Here is a 22,594-nt window from a genome sequence, read left to right as displayed (position 1 = left end):
GGCCACTCACTGCGCTGGCTTAAACAGCGGCACTGAGGTTTGTGGCGCTTTTTTTTTGTTTTTTTCCCCTGGAATCTACTGTCCTGGTTCTCTGCTCAGTCCCCTTTTTGAACTGGCGTAGGGGCGACTTCCCGTGGCTCCAATCGCCAGCCAAAAGGGCACCCGGGCCGGTGTTTTTTGTACGGAGAACCGCGGCTCTGTGGCGCCGACAAAGCAGCTGCACGGGGCAAAGCAGCGGCGCTGGCCGGCACAGCCGCACTGGCCGAAACAGCCGCGCTGGCGACAGTGGAGCACCTCCGCCCGGGAATTTCCTAGTCTGTGGGCAATAAAAACACAGCGTCCACTCCCCTCTGTGCTTTCACTGGGAGCTGCAATCCTGAGCTGTTCCTAAATGGCCATCTTGGATAGTCCCGTCCCCATTGATTTTGTCAAGTTTCTCAAAGATCAGATGGCTGTAGATGTGTGGCATTGCCTCCAGGGCCTCTGTTCTGTTCCATTGGTCTATATCTCCATTTTGGTACCAGTAGAATGCTGTTTTGATTACTGTAGCCTTGTAATATAGTTTGAAATCAGGTAGTGTGATGCCTCTAGCTTCGTTCTTTTTACTTAGGGTTGTCTTGGCTATGCGGGTTCTCTTTTGGCTCCATATGAAGTTTAAGGTGGTTTTCTCCAGTTCTGTGAAGAAAGTTATTGGTAGCCTGATGGGAATAGCATTGAATCTATAAGTTACCTTGAGTAGTATGGCCATTTTCATGATATTGATTCTTCCTAACCATGAGGATGGAATGTTTCTCTATCTGTTTGTGTTCTCTCTTATTTTGTTGAGCCGTGGTTTGTCGTTCTCCTTGAAGAGGTCCTTTACATCCTTTGTTGGTTGCATTCCTAGATATATTATTCTCTTTGTAACAATTGTGAATGGGAGTTTGCTCATGATTTGGCTCTCTGTTAGTCTGTTATTGGTGTATACAAATGCTTGTGATCAGGCCAGGTGCAGTGGCTCATGCCTGTAATCCTAGCACTTTGGGAGGCTGAGGTGGGTGGATCACCTGAGGTCAGGAGTTCAGGACAAATGCTTGTGATTTCTGCACATTGATTTTGTATCCTGAGCCTTTGCTGATGTTGCTTATCAGTTTTGGGAGATTTCGGGCTGAGATGATTGGGTCTTCTAAATATACAATCATGTCGTCTGTAAATAGAGACAATTTGACTTCCTCTTTTCCTAATTGAATATCCTTTATATATTTATTTATTTATTTTCTTACCTAATTGCTCTGGCTAGAACTTCCAATGCTATATTGAATAGGAAGGGTGAGAGAGGGCACCCATTTCTACTGCCGGATTTCAAAGGCAATGCTTCCAGTTTTTATCCATTCAGTGTGATATTGGCTGTAGGTTTGTCATAAATAGCTTTTATTGTTTTGAGATATGTTCCTTTGATAGCTATTTTATTGACAGTTTTTAGCATAAACAGCTATTGAATTTTGTTGAAGGCCTTCTCTGCAACTATTGAGATAATCATGTGGTTTTCGTCCTTTGTTCTGTTTATGTGGTGGATTATGTTTATAGACTTGCATATGTTGAACCAGCCTTGCATCCCTGGAATGATGCCTACTTGATTGTGGTGGATAAGCTTTTTGATGTGTTGTTGCAATCGATTTGCCAGTATTTTATTGAAGACTTTTGCATCTATGTTCATCATGGATTTGGGGCTGAAGTTTTCTTTTTTTTTGTTGAGTTACTGCTGGGTTTTGGTATCAGGATGATGTTGGTCTCATAAAGTGATTTGGGAAGGATTCCCTCTTTTTGTGTTGTTTGGAATAGTTTCAGAAGGAATGATACCAGCTCCTCTTTGTATGTGTGGTAGAATTCAGCTGTGAACCTGTCTGGACCTAGACTTTTATTGGTTGGTAGGCTATTAATTACTGCCTCAACTTCAACCGTTTTTATTGGTCTATTCAAGGTTTCAACTTCTTCCTGGTTTAGGATTCGAAGGGTGCAAATGTCCAGGAATGTATCCGTTTTTTCCAGGTTTGCTGGTTTATGTGCATAAAGTTGTCTGTAGTAATCTCTGATTGTAGTTTGTATTTCTGTGGAATCAGTGGTGATATCCCCTTTAATGTTTCATATTACATCTATTTGATTCTTCTCCCTTTTCTTTTTTATTAATCTGGCTAGTGGTCTGTCTATTTTGTTGATTGTTTCAAAAACCAGCTCCTGAATTTATTGATTTTTTTGAAGGGATTTTTCTGTCTCTATCTCCTTCAGTTCTGCTCTGATCTTAGTTATTTCTTATCTTCTGCTAGCTTTTGAGTTTTTTGATCTTACTCCTCTAGCTCTTTCAATGTTGACAATAGGGCATCGATTTTAGATCTTTCCTCGCTTCTCATGTGGGCATTTATTGCTTTAAATTTCCCTCTAGACACTGCTTTAAATGTGTCCCAGAGATTCTGGTACCTTGTATCTTCATTCTCATTGGTTTCAAAGAACATCTTTATTTCTGCCTTCATTTCATTGTTTATACAGTCGACATTCAGGAGCCAGTTGTTCATTTTCCATGAAGTTGTGCAGTTTTGAGTTAGTTTTTTAATCCTGAGTTCTAATTTGATTGCACTGTGGTCTGAGAGACTGTTTGTTATAATTTCCATTCTTTTACATTTGCTGAGGAGTGATTTACTGCCAATTATGTGGTTGATTTTAGAATAAGTACAATGTGGTGCTGAGAAGAATGTATATTCTGTGGATTTCGGATGGAGATTCCTGTAGATGTCTATTAGGTCCACTTGGTCCAGATCTAAGTTCAAGTCGTGGATATCCTTATTAATTTTCTGCCTCATTGATCTGTCTAATATTGACAGTGGAGTGTTAAAGTTTTCCACTATTATTGTGTGGTAGTCTAAGTCTCTTTGTAGGTCATTAAGAACTTGCTTTATGTATCTGGGTGCTCTTGTATTGGATGTGTATATATTTTGAGATTGTTAGCTCTTCTTGATGCATTGATCATTTTACCATTATGTAATGCCCTTCTTTATCTCTTTTGATCTTTGTTGGTTTAAACTCCATTTTATCAGAGACTAGGATTGCAACTCCTGCTTTTTTTTGCTCTCCATTTGCTTGATAAATTTTCCTCTATCCCTTTATTTTGAGACCACGTGTGCCCTTGCACATGAGATGGGTTTCCTGAAAACAGCACACTGATAGGTCTTGACTTTTTATCCAATTTTCCAGTCTGTGTCTTTTGATTGGGACATTTAGCCCATTTACTTTTAAGATTAATATTGTTATGTGTGAATTTAATCCTACCATTTTGATGCTAGCTGGATGTTTTGCCCATTAGTTGCATTTTTTTCATTGTTTCGATGGTCTTTACCATTTTGTACATTTTGGAGTGGCTAGTACTGGTTGTTCCTTTCCTTGTTTAGTGCTTCTTTCAGGAGCTCTTGTAAGGCAGGCCTAGTGGTGATGAAATCTCTCAGCAATTGCTTGTCCATAAAGGTTTTTCTTTCTCCTTCACTTATGAAGCTTAGTTTGGCTGGATATGAAATTCTAGGTTGAAAGTTTTTTTCTTTCAGGACATTGAATATTAACCCCCTCTGGCTTGTAGGGTTTCTGCAGAGAGATCCACTGTGAGTCTGATGGGGTTGCTCTCCTTGAGGCATATCTTTTTGGTGTTCTCTGTATTCCCTGGACTTGAATGGTATCCTGGCTTGCTAGGTTGGGGACATTCTTATGGATAATATCCTGAAGAGTGTTTTCCAGCTTGGATTCATTCTCTCCATCACATTCAGGTACACCTATCAAATGTAGATTAGGTCTTTTCATATAATCCCATATTTCTTGGAGGCTTTGTTCATTTCTTTTCATTCTTTTTTCTCTATTCTTGCCTTCTCATATTATTTCATCTAGTTGATCTTCAGTCTCTGATATCCTTGCTTCTGCTCTGTCGACTCACCTATTGAAACTTGTGTATGCTTAGTAAAGCTCTTGTGCTGTGTTTTTCAGCTCCATCAAGTCATTTATATTCTTCTCTAAGTTGTTTATTCTAGTTAGCATCTCATCTAACCTTGTATCTAGGTACTTAGTTTCTTTGCATTGGGTTATCACATGTTCTTTTAGCTCTGAGAAGGTTATTGCCCACCTTCTGAAGCCTGTTTCTGTCAATTCACCAAACTCGTTCTCCAACCAGTTTTGTTCCCTAGCTAGTGAGGAGTTGTGATCCTTTGGAAGAGGAGAGGCATTCTGATTTTTGGTGTTTTCATCCTTTTTACATTGGTTTCTTCCCATGTTAGTGGCTTTGTCTACTTGTGGTCTTTGTAGGTGGTGACTTTCGGATGGAGTCTCTGAGTGGACGTCCTTTTTGTTGATGGTGAAGTTATTTCTTTCTGTTTCTTAGTTTTCCTTTCAACAATCAGGCCTCTCTGCTGCAGGACTGCTGGAGGTCCACTCCAGACCCTGCTTACCTGGGGATCACCTGTGGGGACTGCAGAACAGTAAGGGTGGCTGCTGGTTTCTTCTTCTGTTATCTTTGTTCCAGAAGGGTGCCTGCCATATGTCAGCCTGAGCTCTCCTTTATGAGGTGTCTTTTTGGATATATGGGGGTTGGAGAGCTGCTTGAGGAGACAGACTGACCCTTATAGGAGCTCAAGTGCTGTGTGGGGAGCTCTGTTGTTCCATGCAGAGCTGCTGGGCAGGTAATTTGAAGTCTGTTGCAGCAGAACTCATAACTGCCTCTTTTCCCAGGTGCTCTGTCCTAGGAATGTAGGCTTTATTTATAAGTTCCTGTCATACTGCTGCCATTTTTCGTAGATGCCCTGCCCCACAGAGGGTAGTCTAGTCACAGTCTGCCAGCAGAGGCATTGCTGAACCACAACAGGCTCTGCCCAGCTGCTGTGTGAACTGCCTCAGTAGTGGTGGTTACCCTCCCCCCACTGAGCTGGACCATCCTGGGTTCAGCTGTGCTTACTGCAAAATTCCCAATCCAGAGCATTTCCAATTGCTTGTTTTGTGGAGGTGGTACCTGCTGAGCCAGATCACCTGGCTCCCTGTCTCTACCCCTCCCTTTCAGTTGAATGGGCAGCTTTGTCTCCCAGGTGTTCCAGGTGCCAGCTGAAACAGCCACCCTGATTTGTGTGAGTTTCTGTGCACCAGTCCGGTACTGGCTGAAACCACCGTCCTGAAAACTCACGGCACTTTTCAGCCTGGGAATCTTCTGGTCTGTAGGCAGTGAAAATTTGTTAGGAAATGCAGTTGGCACTTACCCTCTGTGTTGTTCTTGCTGGGAACTGCACTCCGGAGCTGTCCTTATTCACCCATATTGGATCCTCCCTACCCTTTCCATTTTTTCTGTTTATTGACCATATTCTCTATTTTAGTGCCTTGTAACAGTCCTGCTTCTCAGTTGCAATCAATGAAGCTAGCTCTCCCTGAAATAAGGAAAAGAGCAACAAATTAAAAAGACTGGCTAGTTCACAGAAATGTTAGGAGGGCTAAGCAATTATATATACAGCTAGGAAAACCACCTTAGATCATACACCAGATCATATTTGCTGAGAAAATTGCTGTTACCACAAAAATAGCAGGCAGGAGGGTCAGGGAGAGAAGAAGAAGAAGGAACAGGAGGTGGAGGAGAAAGATGGGAAGGAGAGATATTTGATTATCATTTTCTTTTTGGCTTTCCAGTCTCATGTCAAAACTCTGCAATCCAGCTGAAAGTAGGCTGAGAAAGTAGATACGCAGCATTCTCAACTCTTTTTACCATAACTGAAACTTAATTTTCACCAAACTTTATAAATTGGATAATTGCTCATACACAGAAAAGGATGCTGGCAAGCCAAAATTAATACCACCTGCATTCTACAGCTTTTTAGTACTATTTCATAAGTTGTGAAATGCTCATGTTATATGACTTTGTAACAGTATAATAGATTTGCATATCAGGTTATAACATAATGATAAAACAAGTAGAAACAAGAAAAATGTAGAATAGGAAGGGAAATGTAACATGTTATACCCCAATTTGTAGATTTATAATGCCCATAAGCACCAAAAGTACCCTAAAATTTCCATAGCAAAGAACATTTGAAATAAAATTAAACCCAAAATGTTCTTTAAAAAAATAGAGAGGCAAAGGGCATGAACACTTTTCGAAAGAAGACATACATAGGGCCAAGAATCATATGAAGAAAAGTTCAACATCACTATTCATTAGAGAATGCAAATCAAAATCACAATGAGATACCATCTCACACCAGTAAGAATGGCTATTGTTAAAAGGTCAAAAAATAATAGATGCTGGTGAGGCTGTGGAGAAAACAGAATGCTTATACACTGTTGGTGGGAGTGAAAATTAGTTGAGCCATTGCGGAAGACAGTGGGGTGATTCCTCAAACACCTAAAGACGGAAATACCAGGCCAGGCATGGTGACTCACACCTGTAATCCCAGCACTTTGGGAGGCCGAGGCCAGTGGATCACCTGAGGTCAGGAGTTCAAGACCAGCATGGCCAACATGGTGAAACCACGTCTCTACTAAAAACAAAAATTAGCCAGGCATTGTAGCAAGCGCCTGTAATCCCAGCTACTTGGGAGGCTGAGGCACAAGAATTGCTTGAATATAGGAGGCAGAGGTTGCAGTGGGCAGAGAATGTGCCATTGAACTCCACCCTGGGTGACAGAGTAAGACTCTGTCTTAAAAGAAAAGAAAAGAAATGAAAAGAAAAGAAAAGAGAGGAAAGGAAAAGAAAAGAAAAGAAAAGAAAAGAAAAGAAAAGAAAAGATACCATTCAACCCAGCAATCCCATTAGTGGATATATGCCCAATGGAATATAAATTTTTCTATTACAAAGACAGATGCACACATATGTTCACTGCAGCATTATTCACAGTAGCAAAGACACGAAATCAACCTAAATGCTCATCAGTGGTAGACTGTTAAAAGAAATGTGGTATATATACACCATGGAATACTATACAGCCAGAAAAAAAACAAGATTATGTTCCTTGCAGCAACATGGAAGGAGCTAGAGGCCATTATCCTGAGCAAACTAATGTAGGAACCGAAAACCAAATACTGCATGTTCTCACTTAGAAGTGAAGGCTAAATTATGAGAACACACGGACACCAAGAGGGTAACAAGGAACACTGGGATCTAGCTGAGGTCGGAGGGTGGGAGGAGGGAGAGGAGCAGAAAAATAACTATTAAATACTAGGCTTAGTACACAGATGATGAAATAATCTGTACAACAAACTCTTGTGACAATAATTTACCTATATAATAAACCTGCATATGTACCCTTGAAACTGAAAGTTTTCTTGTAAAAGAAAATATACAAAGAAGTTGTAGAACTCAACAGTAAGAAAACAAACAATCTAATTAAAACATGAGAAAAAGACCTGAACAGACATTTCCCCCACCCAAAAAAGATAAACAGATGGCAAATAAGTATATACATAGACATTCAGCATTATATGTCATTAGGGAATTGCAAATTAGAACAATGAAATATCACTCTATGTCTATTAGAATGGTCAAAATTTAAAACAATGGCAACACCTAATGTTCTCAAGGATGGGCAGCAACAGGAATTCTCATTTGTTGTTGATAGAAATGGAAAATGGTACAGCCACTTTGTAAGACTGTTCTGGTTTTTGACAAAACTAAACATACAGTTATACAATCTAACAATCATGCTCCTTTGTATTTACTCAAATAAATTGAAAACTTATGTTCTTATACAAAACTGCATGTGGATGTTTATAGCTGTTTTTTCCATAATTGCCAAAACTTGGAAGCAACCAAGATGTCCTTCAGTAAGTGCATGGATAAATAAACTGTCACACATCCAGACAATGAAATATTATTAAGTGCTAAAAAGGGATGAGCTAGAAAGTCATGAAAGATATGGCGCAACCATAAATGCATATTACTACGTGAAAGAAGTCAATCTGAAAAGACTGCACATAGTGTGGGTTCAACCATATGACATTGTGGAAAAGGCAAAACTATGGAAACAGAAAAAACATCAATAGTTTCCAGGGGTTAGTAGGGGATAACAGGAAGAGCACAGAGGATTTTTAGGGCAGTAAGACTATTCCACATAGTACTTCAACGGTAAATACACATCATATATTTATCAATACCCATAGAATATACAACATCAAGAGTGGACCCTAATGTAAATCATGGAAACTTTGGGTGATAATGTGTCAATGTAGGTTTAAATATTGTAACAAGTGTACCACTATAGTGTGGGATGTTTTTTGTTGTTTTTGGCTTTAGCTTGAACACATTTTTAAAAATTGAAATATGTTGTTTAATTTTCTATTCCAGGAGCATACATCACGCTGCTTTTCAAAGGGCAGGCTTCCTGCTAGCTGCAGATTTTAGGATAAAAGCTTCAGGAAAAAAGTACAGGAAGTCGACCTGGACTTCTCCAAACAAGAATTCTTAATCCTGAAATTAAGCATAGAGTAAGACATTTGCATACAAGTCATGTTAGTAATTCAAATCCCTAGACATTTTCTATGGAACATTAAATGACTAAATTCCCCCCTTTCAAGGACATAAATTGAATTGTTGCATCCAGATGTTGATAGTGGAGTAGGTTATAGAGGGTCTATATTTCTTTCACCAACTTGTTCACCTATCCCAGTGCTTTCTGGCCATCAGTGTGGGCATATTCTTCTTCAGAGCTAATCTAAACCTCTCCTATTATAGTCTTCCCAATTTTCCCTTTTATACTGTGTTTAGTAAATATGGGCACTACTGCTAGGTCATTATTCTCCATCATGATCTCCAGGCCCTGCATAAACATTGTGGTCAGTCTGGAGTATGATTTACCAGCTACTGCTTAATGGATGTTTGACCTTGAACCCATTACTAAACCTCAGGGAGGTTTAGTTCTGTATTCTTTACCTCTGTAAAATGAGGCTGATCCCATCTACTCCCTTTGATTATAGTGAGCCTGATGGGAGTTTGCAACAGCAAGGACTCAGCACAGGTTGTAGCCTAAAGTACCTGCTCTGTGAACTAGTCTTCTGGTTTTCTTTCTCAAGCAGACAGCCACGATTTGCACTTATCTTTTTAGTTTAGAGAATTGGCATCCTTTGTCCTCTCAGATTGTTAGTTTGAGACTCCCCTACCATGGCTAAAGTGTTCAGTTTGCACTATCTCCTCATTCTTCATTGGCCTATCTTTATTTTCTCTCTCCATCTTTCTTTTCTCTCTTTTTTTCTGCAAAATCCTTCTCGTACACATCCCTTCCAAGTCTGGGTTCTTGGCATTAGTCATTGAGCCCTATTGCCTCCTCATATACACCTTCTCTTTCCCAGAATTGAGCCTTACTTGAATGCCAAAGAAGCCTGTTTCTTCACTACTTTGACCTTTGGCTTTATCTCAGAGCTCTGGGCCTTTCTCATTCTTTTTACTCTAATCCACAACCAGGTAGCTACATCCAGTGACAAGGTGGGTATAGAACCCTGGTCCTCCACCACTCCAGTTGGCACTTGCTGTAACTACTCATGTTCCCACAAAAGAACCTTAATTTTTCTCCAAAACATACCTAAGTCCTGCCTCAACTGTGATGCTTTAGGGCAAGCCCAGAGTCTCATGTTGATCATTTCCCAGAAAATCTAGTCACGGAAGTGCAAAAGCCCATCACAGTGATCATGAAGGTGGATGGAAAGGGCTTGAGATTTCTGTCCTTCCAGAAACTCAGGCACCAGTGTTGCTAAGGTTACAAAGGGATTGAGGAGGGAGATAGGAGGGGGAGAGTGAATGGGGGATATGTTTAGAGCCCAAAGTGTAAAGCTAGAATGGAGAGGCAACAAGCATCATGTTCAAATTGCTCTGGGCTGTCACCCCAATTACTAATCATTTTCCATGCATGGATGTGGACCAGAAGAGGAACAGTAGGCCCATACCCTGTGGAGTCCCAGCCACTCTCCAGATGACAATAATAATGGCCATTTATTGAGCATACTACTGGTGCACTTAATCCTCCCAACGTTCTTAAAGAATGGTCTTTATTTTCTGCCCCATTTTTTGTGAGTTGAAAACTGAGGCCAAGAGCGGTGGGATGCCTTGCAGAGGTCTATAGTCAGACATGCTTGGGTTTAGATCGCAGTTCCACAGATCACCTAATAGTGTGTGCCTTGGGTAAGACCCTGCCCTACTCTCATCTTCAGTTACCACACAATCAAAGAAGAACTTAAACTCTGCATTTATCATCTCCCTCCCAGTAGTAGGAAGGCCCAATGATTGATGACTGAAGCTAAGTTCCATAGCACTGAGATCCACATCAGGCCTGAATCTGAGCCAGGGTTGTGGAAAGAGGTTAGGGAGGGGTGTCATAGGATGGAGAGTAGACTTTGACTACTATCACAAAATTGAGAAGCCAGTCCAGGCTTATAGAATATTTACCAGGCAGTCAGATTCTCCCAAAGCATTAAGGCTGTCAAAGAAAAGGTTTACCCAGATCTCCATAGTTCATCACAGGTGGACTTCATTGTTTGCAAAGTAATTTCACATTAATTATCTCCCTCAAGCCTTAAAACAAACCTGATCAGTGGAGGTCAGCCCAGAGTCTAACAGATGCCCTATTTAATGCCTGCCTCTAAGTCTCAGAAAAACTAAGAGACCACTCCCTAGTGGCAGTAAGATCACTGCAGGGAAGCCACCCCCCTGGTTAATCTTCAGGTTAAGAAAGAAATACAAAATTCCAGTTAAATAAACTGGATTAAACCTCCCTGTCTGTTCATCCCCATCACCACACACAAACAAAAACCAGATGAAACCTGAAGTCAAATTCTGTCAAGCACTGGGCAATGTTCTTACTCACTTCTCTTCCAGACATCCCTGGAGCTAGATCAAATAGTGATTTCCAACCTAAAGTCATTTCCTCATTTCCAAAGTCATTTACTCATTCAGTACACAAATATTTCCCAACACCCTACCATGTATAAGGGTGTTTTATTCAAATGGGCTCAAACATACTTCCCCATGACCCTTCAAGGTGCTCAAATTTCAGAAGATTCAGATAGAATCTCAGATAACTCTAAGGTAGATGAAATAATCACCATCAGTCCATTGGGAAGAGGAATTAATGAGGGATTCACAGAAGAGGAAGAGTGTTTTCTGAGAGGAGCATAAATACATAGACGTTTAAGGAGAAGGGTGCATTTGAACTGAACCTTGAAGATAGACCACTGGGTAAATTGGTAACCAGCCACTCAGAAGGCTGAGATGGAAGAATTGCTTCAGCCCAGTAGTTCTAGGCTATAGTGAGCTGTGATAGTGCCACTGCACTCCAGCATGGATGACAAGCAAGACTACTTCTCTTAAAGAAAAACCGGGAGATTTTGAACAATTTTTTTCTTTCCACAATTAGAAGATTATAGAGAAAGACAGACTAGTAGAAGGAACTGCATATGCAAAGACCATTTTTTTAGTGGAAAGAGTGCTGATCTGGTAGTCAACGGATCTGGGTTCACTTCCTTAAAGATTATCTTCCTCTCTCAAGCAATCAGTTTCCTAATCTTTTAGGTAATAATGTCGGGTTAGTTAACTTCTAAAGATCCTTCATGTGCTTCCACTCTGACACATCTTTTCAAAAAGCAGATGGTACAGCTTGCCTCAGAATAGAATAGGTGAAAGAATAATGCAAAGTAATTGGGTCTATATCGTGAAGACTTGAATGCCAGGCCTGAAAGCTTGAGCAGAGAAAGAAAATAGAAGCTAAGCTCCAGTTCTAAACCCTGATCTTGTGTATTCGGTCGGCCTGGTACCAAGTGAAGAACATGTGCCTTGCAGTCATGGTGGCCCAGAATTTGAATGTAGCTGTACCACATACCAGCCATGTGCATTTAAATAGTCATGCCACCTCTCCGAGCTCAGACTCTACATCTTTAAAATGGGAATGACAATAACTCATGAGGTTGTTGTGAAGATAAAATGATGTGCAAAAAGTGTGAAAAGGGCCTATTGGTATGTTCCTTTCCTGACTCTTAGTCCCTTCTCCCCAGTAAAAGACTTTAATTGGTCTGTTCTGATCAATTACTCATTTTCCCTCTTCTCTGGAAGAAGTTTCAAAATATACACAGAAGCCAACCACTTACTTCCACCCCCACTGCCATTCAGCTGTATTATTGCAAGTCCTTTCTTAAATCTGCCTGATTCTACTTACAATCTATTTTTGATCCAATGGCCAGAGGGAGCCGTTCAAAATTTAACTCAAATCATGTAACTCCTCTGCCCTAAATCCTATAATGTCTCCCTACCTCAAAGCAAAAAACTAGAATTTTTACAATGGCCTATTCCCTTTAGCTTTTAGACCTCATCTAGTCTTTAACTACACTGTCTTCCTTGCACTTTCTCTGATAGAAGATGAACATTCTCTTTTCACTTGTTTCCTTCTTCTGAATCATCTCTCCTCATATCTCACTCCATTAACTTTCATATTTTACTTAAATGTCAATTCTCAGTGAAGTTCTCCTAGACTATCACATTTAAAATTGCTACATCCACCTCCTAGCATCCTGTATATTCCTTCCCTGCTTTTTTCTTCGTAGAGTCAATTATTGTCTGCTATACCATAACATTTAATTACTTATCAGTGCTTCTCCCTACTATTACATATGCTTAATAAAGCCAAAGGTTTTATCTGTTCACCACTGATGTCTCCATACATAGAACAGCACCTAGCACTAAACAAATATTTGTTGAGTCAATACAGTGGTCCCATACTGTGTGCCAAGCACTAAGTTAAGCAGTTTGCTTGCATTATCTAAGGAAATCCTGCTTGTAAGGTAGATACCATTAGGTTCTCTATTTTTAAAAGTGAAAAACTGTGAAACTCAGAAAGGTTAAGTGACCTCCCAAAGCCATAGAGGGATTAGCTATATGGGGGTGGGGGTGCCAGGTTATGTTGGATTTTGTGTAGGAGCACGTTTCCTGAATAAGGAGCAGCCTGGAGTAAAGGCTGTGGTAGGTAATGGGGGTACTGGGTGAAGAGGAGGAACACAACAGGTGACCTGGTTTCTTGAGGCGAGATATTGATTTCATTGGCATAAACATTTTGAGTTTTACACAGAAAATGTTTTAAGTCTGCTGCAGCTGCCATGGATTTGAGACTGCAAGAGTTCTGGCCCCTTGAGGCACCGGATTTCAGACAGAAGCCATACCTGGCAGAAAGAGACGTCTAAGAGTAGTGGATTGACACGAAAATATGAAAGTTTATTATCTACATGGTTCTTCTCTCTCTCCCCTACCATTTTTCATAACCTACCTTCTTCATCCTTCTTTAATTTGTGCATATTTGTAAAACATTCGATTAACTCAGCCTGCCATCCACTACAGTGTAATTTTAGGAAGGCGGAGCAAGAATTTTTTTCTTTTATTCACTGCTGTATCCCCGTGCCTACACAGTACCGGGCACACAGTAGACGCTTAACAGATATTTGTGAAATGAATCTTTGCCCTTGGAAACAAAGGCCTCCTCTTGATGGAGGGAGTAAGGAGAGTAAGGGAAAGCCCTTACCATTGGCATCTTGGGCCAGTGTCATGCTTTAAACCTCTGCGAGAGAATTTGGGCAGAAGGAGGCTGCAGATGCAGGTCGGAAGCAGGAAGATCGGTGAAAGGGAGAAGGCCGCGGTGTAAGAACTGAATTCCAGAGAGCGGAACTTCGCCCGGCTTCTTCAGGTCTCTATCTGACTTTGAGGGGAGCTGATCAGAAACCGCTGGAGGAGTGTTCCTGTCCCCAAAAGCATAATATTGATGCTATGGGAACAAGATGGACAGAATCAAGAAAGATGAGACAGAAAGGCCTGGGAGCTTAGGGAGAGAGTGAACAAGTTGCTGTGAAAGTGAAATGGCCCTTCATTTGAATGCAAATGTTATGTAAAAGCCTGAAGCCCCTTGACGTCAGCCAAGCTATTGGTGGCCTATCTATACAGGGCTACCAGTCACCTGGAAACGTAAGATGGAGTAGTCTGAGGGGTCAGAGGAGCTTGCGGCACAACTACATACTGATAAATTTATTATCTGCTGCTTCTTTATTATCTCAAAATCGAGTTGAGGTCTTACAGGGACCTCAGGATGGTTTAGGGAGCACCTTCTACCCAAGCCACGATGTACGGAAGCTGCCTTTTGGAGAAAGAAGCAGGCATGTACCCGGGCACTCTCAGGAGCCCTACGGACAGCGGCACAGCTGAGGCAGGCCGCACGGGGGACGGTGGGAGTCTGATGCCAGCCTCCAATTTCGCTGCGGCATCGGCTTTCTCACACTACATGGGGTATCCTAATATGCCCAGCATGGATCCTCATGGGTCGACTCTGGGAGCCTGGGGCTCGCCCTACAGTCCCCCGCGAGAAGACTGGAACGTGTATCCTGGGTCGTCTAGTACAACGGGAACAGTGCCGGTGAACGACCTGACCTCGAGCCCCGCCACTTTCTGCTCGCTCGACTACAGCAACTTGGTCCCTTCGGGCGGGGGAACTAGCAGCAGCAGTCTACCAGGCTCGGCTGGCGGGTCACTTGTACCCACCGACGCAGGCGCCACCAACGCCAGTTCCCCCAGCAGGAGCCACCACAGCCCCTATGCATGGATGCGCAAGACAGGGCAGGTGACGGGTGAGTAATCAATTCCAGTGCCCACACACTTTTCCTCCCTTCCTTTCTCTGCTATTTGGCTTGCTTGGCCTGCCGTCCTGTTTCTCAGGCCTCTCCTAAGAGGGCTTAGCTGAGGAGACCCCTATGTGGCTGGTATCCCTCTCGCGTTCGCCTGGTCTCAAAACTCACTTACAGAGTGCAGCGAGTGGGACTAAATCTATCCTAGGGGTGCCTTTCGCCTTTCGCTGCTCTATGAAGAAAGCGAGTGAGTGGACAATGGGTATGTTGAGCCACAAGGATCAGGATCCAACCCTGTAGTTGCCCACATGGGAAAACAGATGCATGGGAAAGCTCAACAGGTGAATGAAGCCAGAGGACAGCTTGATGGTTCCATTTCCAAACCCTTACCTATCTGGGTGGACTGTCTTCCTCCTCCCCTCCCCTAAAGCTGATGATGCTCAGTTTAGGTTCACAGTGTTTGGCTGGCAACGGACCCTCCAGTTTAGCCACGAAGTCCCCGGTGGCAAAGCAGCCTCGTCATACTGGTCTCTCAGGGAAGCCCCAGCTTCCTTCTTACAAATTGGCAGACGCAAATTGGCCTCAAATCCACTGCCAGCTTACAACGTCCTTTTTTCTAACCCAAGTGTTGAGGCAGGCGAGAAGGCTACAACACTGACCTGGCACATAGTACGGTACCTAACCCTCACATCCACCGGCCACGCAAACGAATCAGCTCTAGCACTAATAAAAGGCTAAAACCCTCATAACTATCCAGGCGGGCGTCTTTTAGGCGTAGGGGCTGAATGCAAGTCTGCGGCAGCGCGCGGGAAGGCACAGCGATCGTGATCGCAGCCTAACCAATAAGCCAGTAGGCGACTGCTGGGAGCCGGGAGCCAGGGCAGGGGAAGTGGACCTTTTGCTTTAATCTTAGACCGGGGCGGGGGCGGGGGGAGGAATGTTTGTTTTCAGCTGTCGTTCTTTTATCACATTCTTATTATTCCAATCCTCTCTCTCTGTCGTTAGAGAAAATTAGTAAAATTCGACTCTAGTACTTTCATCCCTCTGGGGAGGAAATGGCATTTCAATGGCATTTGTCCACAATGATTATGTTTCTGTTCTCGGTTCTGCACTTTTTCTTTCCTCCAAAAAGCAAAAGCAAGAGGGTGGGAAGTGACCAATTTTTACCATTAGGAGAACTTTTAGCCAGAAAGAGGAAGTTCTGTGTATTAGAACATCACTAGAGTAGCAATCCCAAGGTAAAAGTAGAGTTCAAATACTTGGCTTTAAAGCGTTTGCAAATAAATCTGCGTTTCTTTAAAAAAATATAAGTGAGTCTGTGACTAAGTAGGATAGAAAAATAGGTTAGGGTGGGGCACGCGCAGAGTTTTTATTACATCTAATCTCGGGGTTGTAATTAACATCCACTCACTAAACCCTATCAATCATCAAAAGACACAAAAGCTAGAAAAGTAGTTGCTGGCAGTCTAGGATTATGTTTTGAAACACATTAAGAGGAAAGTTACTGGCATGGGATTTGCAATAGAGAACAAGAGAGTAAATGGATGAGATAAAAGAAATTACCTCTAGCCTTGAATTTTCTGTTTATGTGGGAAAATATAACAGTTTTATCTGCTTAAAGATCTTCCATTTACATTTGCTTTTATTAGCCTGAGTCTCTCTCTTGGGTAATCCTAATGCCAGAAAATGTTTTGAAAGGAGCTCCTTAGTCTCTTGCATCTTCATCGTTAGTTAAACCCTCAAAACTGACTTTACAATGCCCCTTCACAAGATTTTCTCTCCAATTTATATGAGAAGTTTAAAATTGAATGATATTGGAACCCTTTCGATTCTTGGCAGCCTATTCTGTAGATGAGGCTTCATTAAATTAAAACTTTGTTTACTTTTAACGTCTTATAAATGTAAATTACCCCTTTGCTCTATTCTTATAGTCTAAGGTGCATACTTAGCAACAAATTAAGAATGTAATGAAAAACTTTGGTTATCTCCCTAGAAAAATGCACTGACCTGGCACATAGTAGAGTACCTAAACCTCACACCCACCGGGCACGCAAACGAATCAGTTCCAGCACTAATAAAAGGCTAAAACCCTCGTAACTATCCAAGCAGGCATCTCTCAAGCATAGGGGCTGAATGCAGGTCTGCTGCAGCGCGCGGGAAGGCACAGCTATCGGGATTGCAGCCTAACCTGCAAGCCAGTGGGCGACTGCTGGGAGCCAGGGCGGGAGAAGTGGCCATTCTGCTTTAATCTTAGGGACGGGGGTGAGGGGCAGAGCAACACACACACAAACACAAGTAATTTGTTACATAATTTCAGGAACTTCATGGATCCATTGAAGCCCTTTCATGGACATCAGTTTATAAACCGCACGAAAAAAATTAAGCTGATCACCTCACTGGGCCACCCACTCAGGACCAAAATGCACCCATTTATATGCTTAGCACATAGTGGGTGTTAAATATTTCCTTAATGAATGAATGAGTCAGATTCTCCAAAATTTTTCACTTCACTCTATAGTGCTGTGGGACAACATATGGTTTATGACTAAGATGAAAAGATCAACTTCAATATGGAAGTAACCCTTCTTTGCTTAAGACAGTCAAATGAAAGTTATTTCCATTACTGAAAAAATGTTTTAAATAAACATAAAAAAAGAAAAATACATGTATTAGTGGACAATCAGAAAATATTATTTCATAGTAACCATTATAGCATGTTATTTTCTAATGAGAGCAAAGAGGCTGACATACAGAGTAAATGACTGTTCCTTAGGGGATCTGATTTAAAAGTAAACACGTTTATTTCCACTTAGTTCCCTAAGTGATCTCTTTTTATACATATCTAGCTTTAAAGGTTATGTAAAAAGGAATATAAGAGAAAAGTTTCTATGGAAAGTTAAATATTATCATGCACTTTCACATTTTAAACATTGGCAAAATGATAACCTAAGCAGGCTGGAGAGAGGCTTTCTTGTTAGAAGTGGAAAAGAGGGAGAGAGGAGAAAGTAATTGTGATTGATTCTGATTCCTATTGATTGTTTTAAGCCACTGGACAACATGAAGGAAGTTATGCTTAAAAGGCATCATTCAGTTAGGACACTTCATAAACTGAGTTGCTTCATAATTCTTGAGACTTATCATTTTCTTCCTTGGTTTTGCTTATTTCACTGGACAACTTTTTTCAAAATAAATTTGGATGCAATTTTTAGCTAAAAACAGTGAAATATTACCATAAGATGAAAAGTCATCAAAGTGGGGTCAATTAGACAGTACTCCCTACAGAAGAATATTCATTTTCATAATCTTTACATCCACTGCCATCATCATTATCACCTCTGTGTTTGGAGAGTGACTTTCTGCCTAGCAGCACTTTTGCAGCCAGTCTTTCAAATGAACACCATTTTAATTTTATTTAAGGTGATAAGTCATCACATATGATGACATTTGCTTGCAAATTCTTTGGAGATAATGTGGTTGGGAGGATGGGAAGGACTCCTTCCATCTTAAACTACAGAATTTTTTCTTAGTCTTTTAGGAGAAGGCAAATACATCTTCGATAGTATTAATTTCCTAAAGAAACTCAATAATTGCTGAAAATGGAGCCCATCACCCTCAGAAATGTCATAGTCTCTGGAAGAAGAGAACAACTTGAACAATAAAAGTTCTGTTAGTGCTATTTTTGGTGCTTGGGTATGGGAATATGGACATTATGCTTTGCCAGAAAATATCCAAATCCCCTTCATCATTTATTCTGGTTTCATCACTTTATCTGGTTTCATCATTTAAGAAGAGGCAATGGGATTGGGAGAGACAGTTTGAGGAGAGGGACACAAAAGGAGCACCAGGAAATTGAAATTTATTTCTATTTGTAAACTGTGCAGTTGGTTTTTTTCCCCTCAGCCATATCTTCTTGGAGTTTTAGGTCTTATCTGTCAGATTTTGGCAACAGACTCTTTAACACTTCACATGGCTTTGATATGCAGCCAGGCTCTTCCTTATTCCTTCTTTCTTTAGGGGTTATATTGCCGGAAAGGGTAGGATTTTTTATGGCAAATAAAGGGGACTGGTCTTGACTTTATTGTCTTCAGAAGAAACTGCAAGAGGGGAATTTATGACCAATGTGGGTGGGGAAGGACCACAACCTTTCCAGAGTTATTGAAGTCTGGTTATATTTATTGATTATCAAAGAGCATACAACATGGATAAAGACAAGTTGAAATTTTAACCAGTCTGCCTCAAGTTATAATTTAAACACTCACTTTAAGATTAGGAAGGGTTTTAGAAAACATCATTTCAAAGATATATTTAGATCTCAAGATTCGAGGCTCTAGAAATAAATCTCCACGTTTTTATTTTTCTCTAAATATACAGTGTATCTTTGCAACATGCCAAAAGATAGACTTCTGGCTTCCAGGTTTTTGCTTAGATTCAGAAAACCAGCTCAAAATTTAGGAGTTTAAGGTAGGTTAATTGACTGGAGCACATCATTTTTCTTTTCTAAGGGCAGGGAAAGGAGATTTTGTTCAGTTCATTGTTTAGTTAGCCATTTAGTTTAATCTTAAAATATATCACTTATCTTAAATTTATTTCTTCATTCATGTCCTTTTATTCCTTTTCTGGAGATGAAAGGGTGTTTGACATTTGTTTAGGGCTTGTAAATTCTGAACCAATTGGCTGATGTTTCTGAATGTAAAGAGGGTTCAGAATGGGATCTGATGCTATGTAACTCTTTTGTTAGGCCTGTGCCGCATCTTAACACCTCAATGGAGTTTAAGGAACTGCTTTAAAGAAGCCTTTGTCCTACTGATCGCCTCCAAAAAATCACATCAAAAACAACTAGGAAGATCAGAAGGAGTTTTTAAAAGCCATAGAGAAAAAGAGGAAGATCCTGGAGGGGGGTAGAGAAATTAAAAAGAAAAGGAAACTTCCTAAGTACCTTTGGAAAATTTGTAAGGAGGAATAAAACTCTATTTGAAGGAGGGCATGAGAAATTAGTTAAATGTCGTAACACAAAGCAAATGTTTGTATATCCTTTCAAAGGGCATGGAATACTCACTTTATTCTGCTTAAGTCAACACCTCCTCCTTCCCCCATTCACTATCCACTTGGTAATAAAAATTAAGACTCACATAAAAACTATTTTTTTTCTAATAGGTAATTAGGTTTTCTGAAAGAGAATCGCCTCAATGACAATTAATGTTTTCTTTTAAAATTACTATCCAAACCAAACTGTAAGAAATTACATAACTGTAGTGTCAGGATCCTACAAGTGTTTTCCACCCTTGGGCCATTATTATGCTTCCCAGCATACTCTAACTTGGAATAACATTTAGTTAGCATACTTAAATAAGAGTCAAAGATAAGTATTTGGGTCCCCACCCCTCAGTTCTCTAGCACAAAGTCATTTACCCTAACTGATCTTCATGTTTCCTATCTGTAAAATGGAGATAAGACATGTTCTGCATAATTCTAGAAGGTAGGTAAGAGGTTTAATAGGAATGATATGAAAAGACTGCATCAAATGTAATGGTAAGTACCTGTATAATGGACGTTGTTACTACTGCCAGTATTAATCTCATATGTAAGTGGGCAGTTATAAAAGCCATGGGTTAAAGTGTTTAAGCATTTTAAATGTTCTGCTACAAAAATAGGCCAAGATGGGATGATTGTGATTTGACTGATCATTTTAGGAGAAATATTAATTAAAGGGATGTTGGTTTCATATATAAAGAGAGATATAGATATGTAGATATACGTCTATGCCTATAGGTGGTAGACAGACAGATATTGCTATCATAGCCACAGATGAGAATGTATTTAATGGAGAAATTGACTTTTATGACTATTTGATTCACAAATATACTTATTTTATATTTTAAAGTAAAGATAAGGGTGGGAAGAGTGGCTATGATTTTAACCAAAACAATCTCCAAGAAATGGAAAAAGATGAAATTCAATGCTTTCTCCTCTAACAGGTAAAACCAGGACAAAAGAAAAATATCGTGTAGTTTATACTGATCATCAAAGATTGGAGCTGGAAAAGGAATTCCACTGCAATAGATATATCACCATCCGGAGAAAATTAGAGCTGGCAGTTAACCTGGGCCTTTCTGAGAGACAGGTACACCAGAAGTACATCCAACATGTACCATAAGTCCATTTCAGTAGAATCAGAATTCTAGAATTGTAAAGTCATTTAATGCATTGCCTTATCCCAAGTACCTTGCATTTCAACCACTTGTGAAGGCACATTGCTATCACACTCATCTGTCTCCAGCAAGAGTTATATAATATTTAATCACCCTTGTTCATTCATTTATATGTGTCATTAATATTTTACTAATAGGAAGACAAACTTCCTATTAGTAATAGTGTACTACTAGGAAGATACATTTTCTATCTTATTTTATTAATATTTTACTAATAGGAAATTTCTCATTAGTAAAAATTTAATAAAACATAGAAATGGCTCATTATAGTTACCTCTGCTATTCAAATATCTCCCTCTTATCAGCACTCCTCAGCATCTGTCATTCTAGCCTCATTTATTTCTACCTGTGCAGCAGAGGAGGTAGGTAAGTTACAATACAAAGATTATTGCATTCACAGTTAGTAGCCCTAGACTTGGATCTCAGTTTCATTTCATGCAAGGTACTTGCCCTCTCTGAGTCTCAAGCTTTTTTATTTAACCTGTTAAGTGGGCATACTTCACAAACGTGAGGCTCAAATGAGGTAATGCATATGAAAGGGCTTTGTAAATGCTAAAGTCGTTGTACAATATCAGAAATCACTAAGTTAACTGCATTCAGTATGTTGCCCCATTGTGTTTCAGGTGAAAATCTGGTTTCAGAATCGCAGAGCCAAGGAGAGAAAGATGATCAAAAAGAAAATCTCCCAGTTTGAGAATAGTGGAGGCTCGGTGCAAAGTGACTCTGGCTCCATCAGTCCTCGGGAACTGCCTAACACTTTTTTCACCGCACCATCTGCTGTTCGTGGATTTCAACCTATTGAGATACAGCAGGTTATAGTCTCCGAATGAAAGAAAGCAAAGAGAAATTTAAAGTGCTTTTTTTTTTTTTTTTTTTTTTTTTTTTTTGTGGTGCCTTTGGGTCTCTAAGCTATCTGCAGGGGAGTTGGAGCAGGGTGTAATTCCTTGTAAAGCAGCATTTGGAACAGATGGATGCACAATGGGTTGAAGATAATTTAGAGGACTCTTACTTTTAGAAACTATTCCCAGAAAACTCCTGTCATGTGCTGTGCTATATGTCAGTCACTCAGGAAGCTTAGTGGTAAGCTATATAATTAAAAGCTAGAATCACAGGCCCTTGCAACTCTGCTTGCAATTCCAGAAACTTGTTTATGAATAGACAGTAAAAGACAATTTTGCCAGAAACATATTTGTGTATGTGTACTCGTGTTTGTTATTTGATGTTAGGTGTTTTCTTTTATGCTATCTTTAGGTAGTGAAAAGAAGGTAAACTAAAGTTTATCAGTCTTTAGCTACCTTTTCAAGTGTTTAATTCAAAAACTAACATAAATTTTATAACAAGATAAATGTTTTTAAAATTATCAGAAGGTGATTCTGATTCCATTGTCACTGCTTAACAAGAATAACAAATAAAAAAGACAATTTTGGTTCTCAATCATATTTGTCTGGCATCAATTATCTCAGAACTTTCAACTTACAGTGTCCTTTTAAAATCTTATGAAAACAATGAAATCAGACTAAAACAAAATAAGCCAGCTTGGTTGAGTCATTAGCAAGGCACATCTCCAACTCATAGAATAAACTCTACCCCCACTCTGTCTCTCCATTTCCATTCCAGTCAGACTTACATAAGCACAAGACAGTGAAAATGTAACCCGTACCTGCCATCACCTTTCAACCCGTTCAATCTTACCCACATCACATCATGTCAATGTAGTTTACTGGTTTATAATCCAAGTAGCTGCAGTTTTCAGGTTAAAAACA

The 22,594-nt window shown here is 40.2% G+C and overlaps 1 protein-coding gene across 1 annotated transcript; it reads left to right on the top strand.

Moving 5' to 3' along the window:
* Positions 1-13,927: 13,927 nt before the first annotated feature.
* On the top strand, positions 13,928-22,265 carry CDX4 (caudal type homeobox 4). The gene is made up of 3 exons (XM_017521010.2): positions 13,928-14,625; positions 20,598-20,743; positions 21,455-22,265. Exons 1-3 carry the CDS (start codon positions 14,124-14,126, stop codon positions 21,659-21,661), a joined length of 855 nt encoding a protein of 284 aa, XP_017376499.1. The 5' UTR covers positions 13,928-14,123; the 3' UTR covers positions 21,662-22,265.
* The last annotated feature ends 329 nt before the right edge of the window (positions 22,266-22,594 follow it).

This window comes from Cebus imitator, unplaced genomic scaffold (assembly GCF_001604975.1).
Source record: "Cebus imitator isolate Cc_AM_T3 unplaced genomic scaffold, Cebus_imitator-1.0 Scaffold934, whole genome shotgun sequence".
NCBI classification, from domain to species: domain Eukaryota; kingdom Metazoa; phylum Chordata; class Mammalia; order Primates; family Cebidae; genus Cebus; species Cebus imitator.
Note: the sequence above shows the minus strand (reverse complement) of the source record. Positions and strands in the feature narration are given on the sequence as shown.

What these genes read in the sequence shown, in the direction of transcription:
- CDX4 (XM_017521010.2), top strand. Translation starts at nt 14,124, where the DNA reads ATGTACGGAAGCTGCCTTTTGGAGAAAGAAGCAGGCATGTACCCGGGC. An exon ending in CAAGACAGGGCAGGTGACGG is followed by an intron (nt 14,626 to 20,597) that starts GTGAGTAATCAA and finishes CTCCTCTAACAG; the next exon opens with GTAAAACCAGGACAAAAGAA. An exon ending in TGGGCCTTTCTGAGAGACAG is followed by an intron (nt 20,744 to 21,454) that starts GTACACCAGAAG and finishes ATTGTGTTTCAG; the next exon opens with GTGAAAATCTGGTTTCAGAA.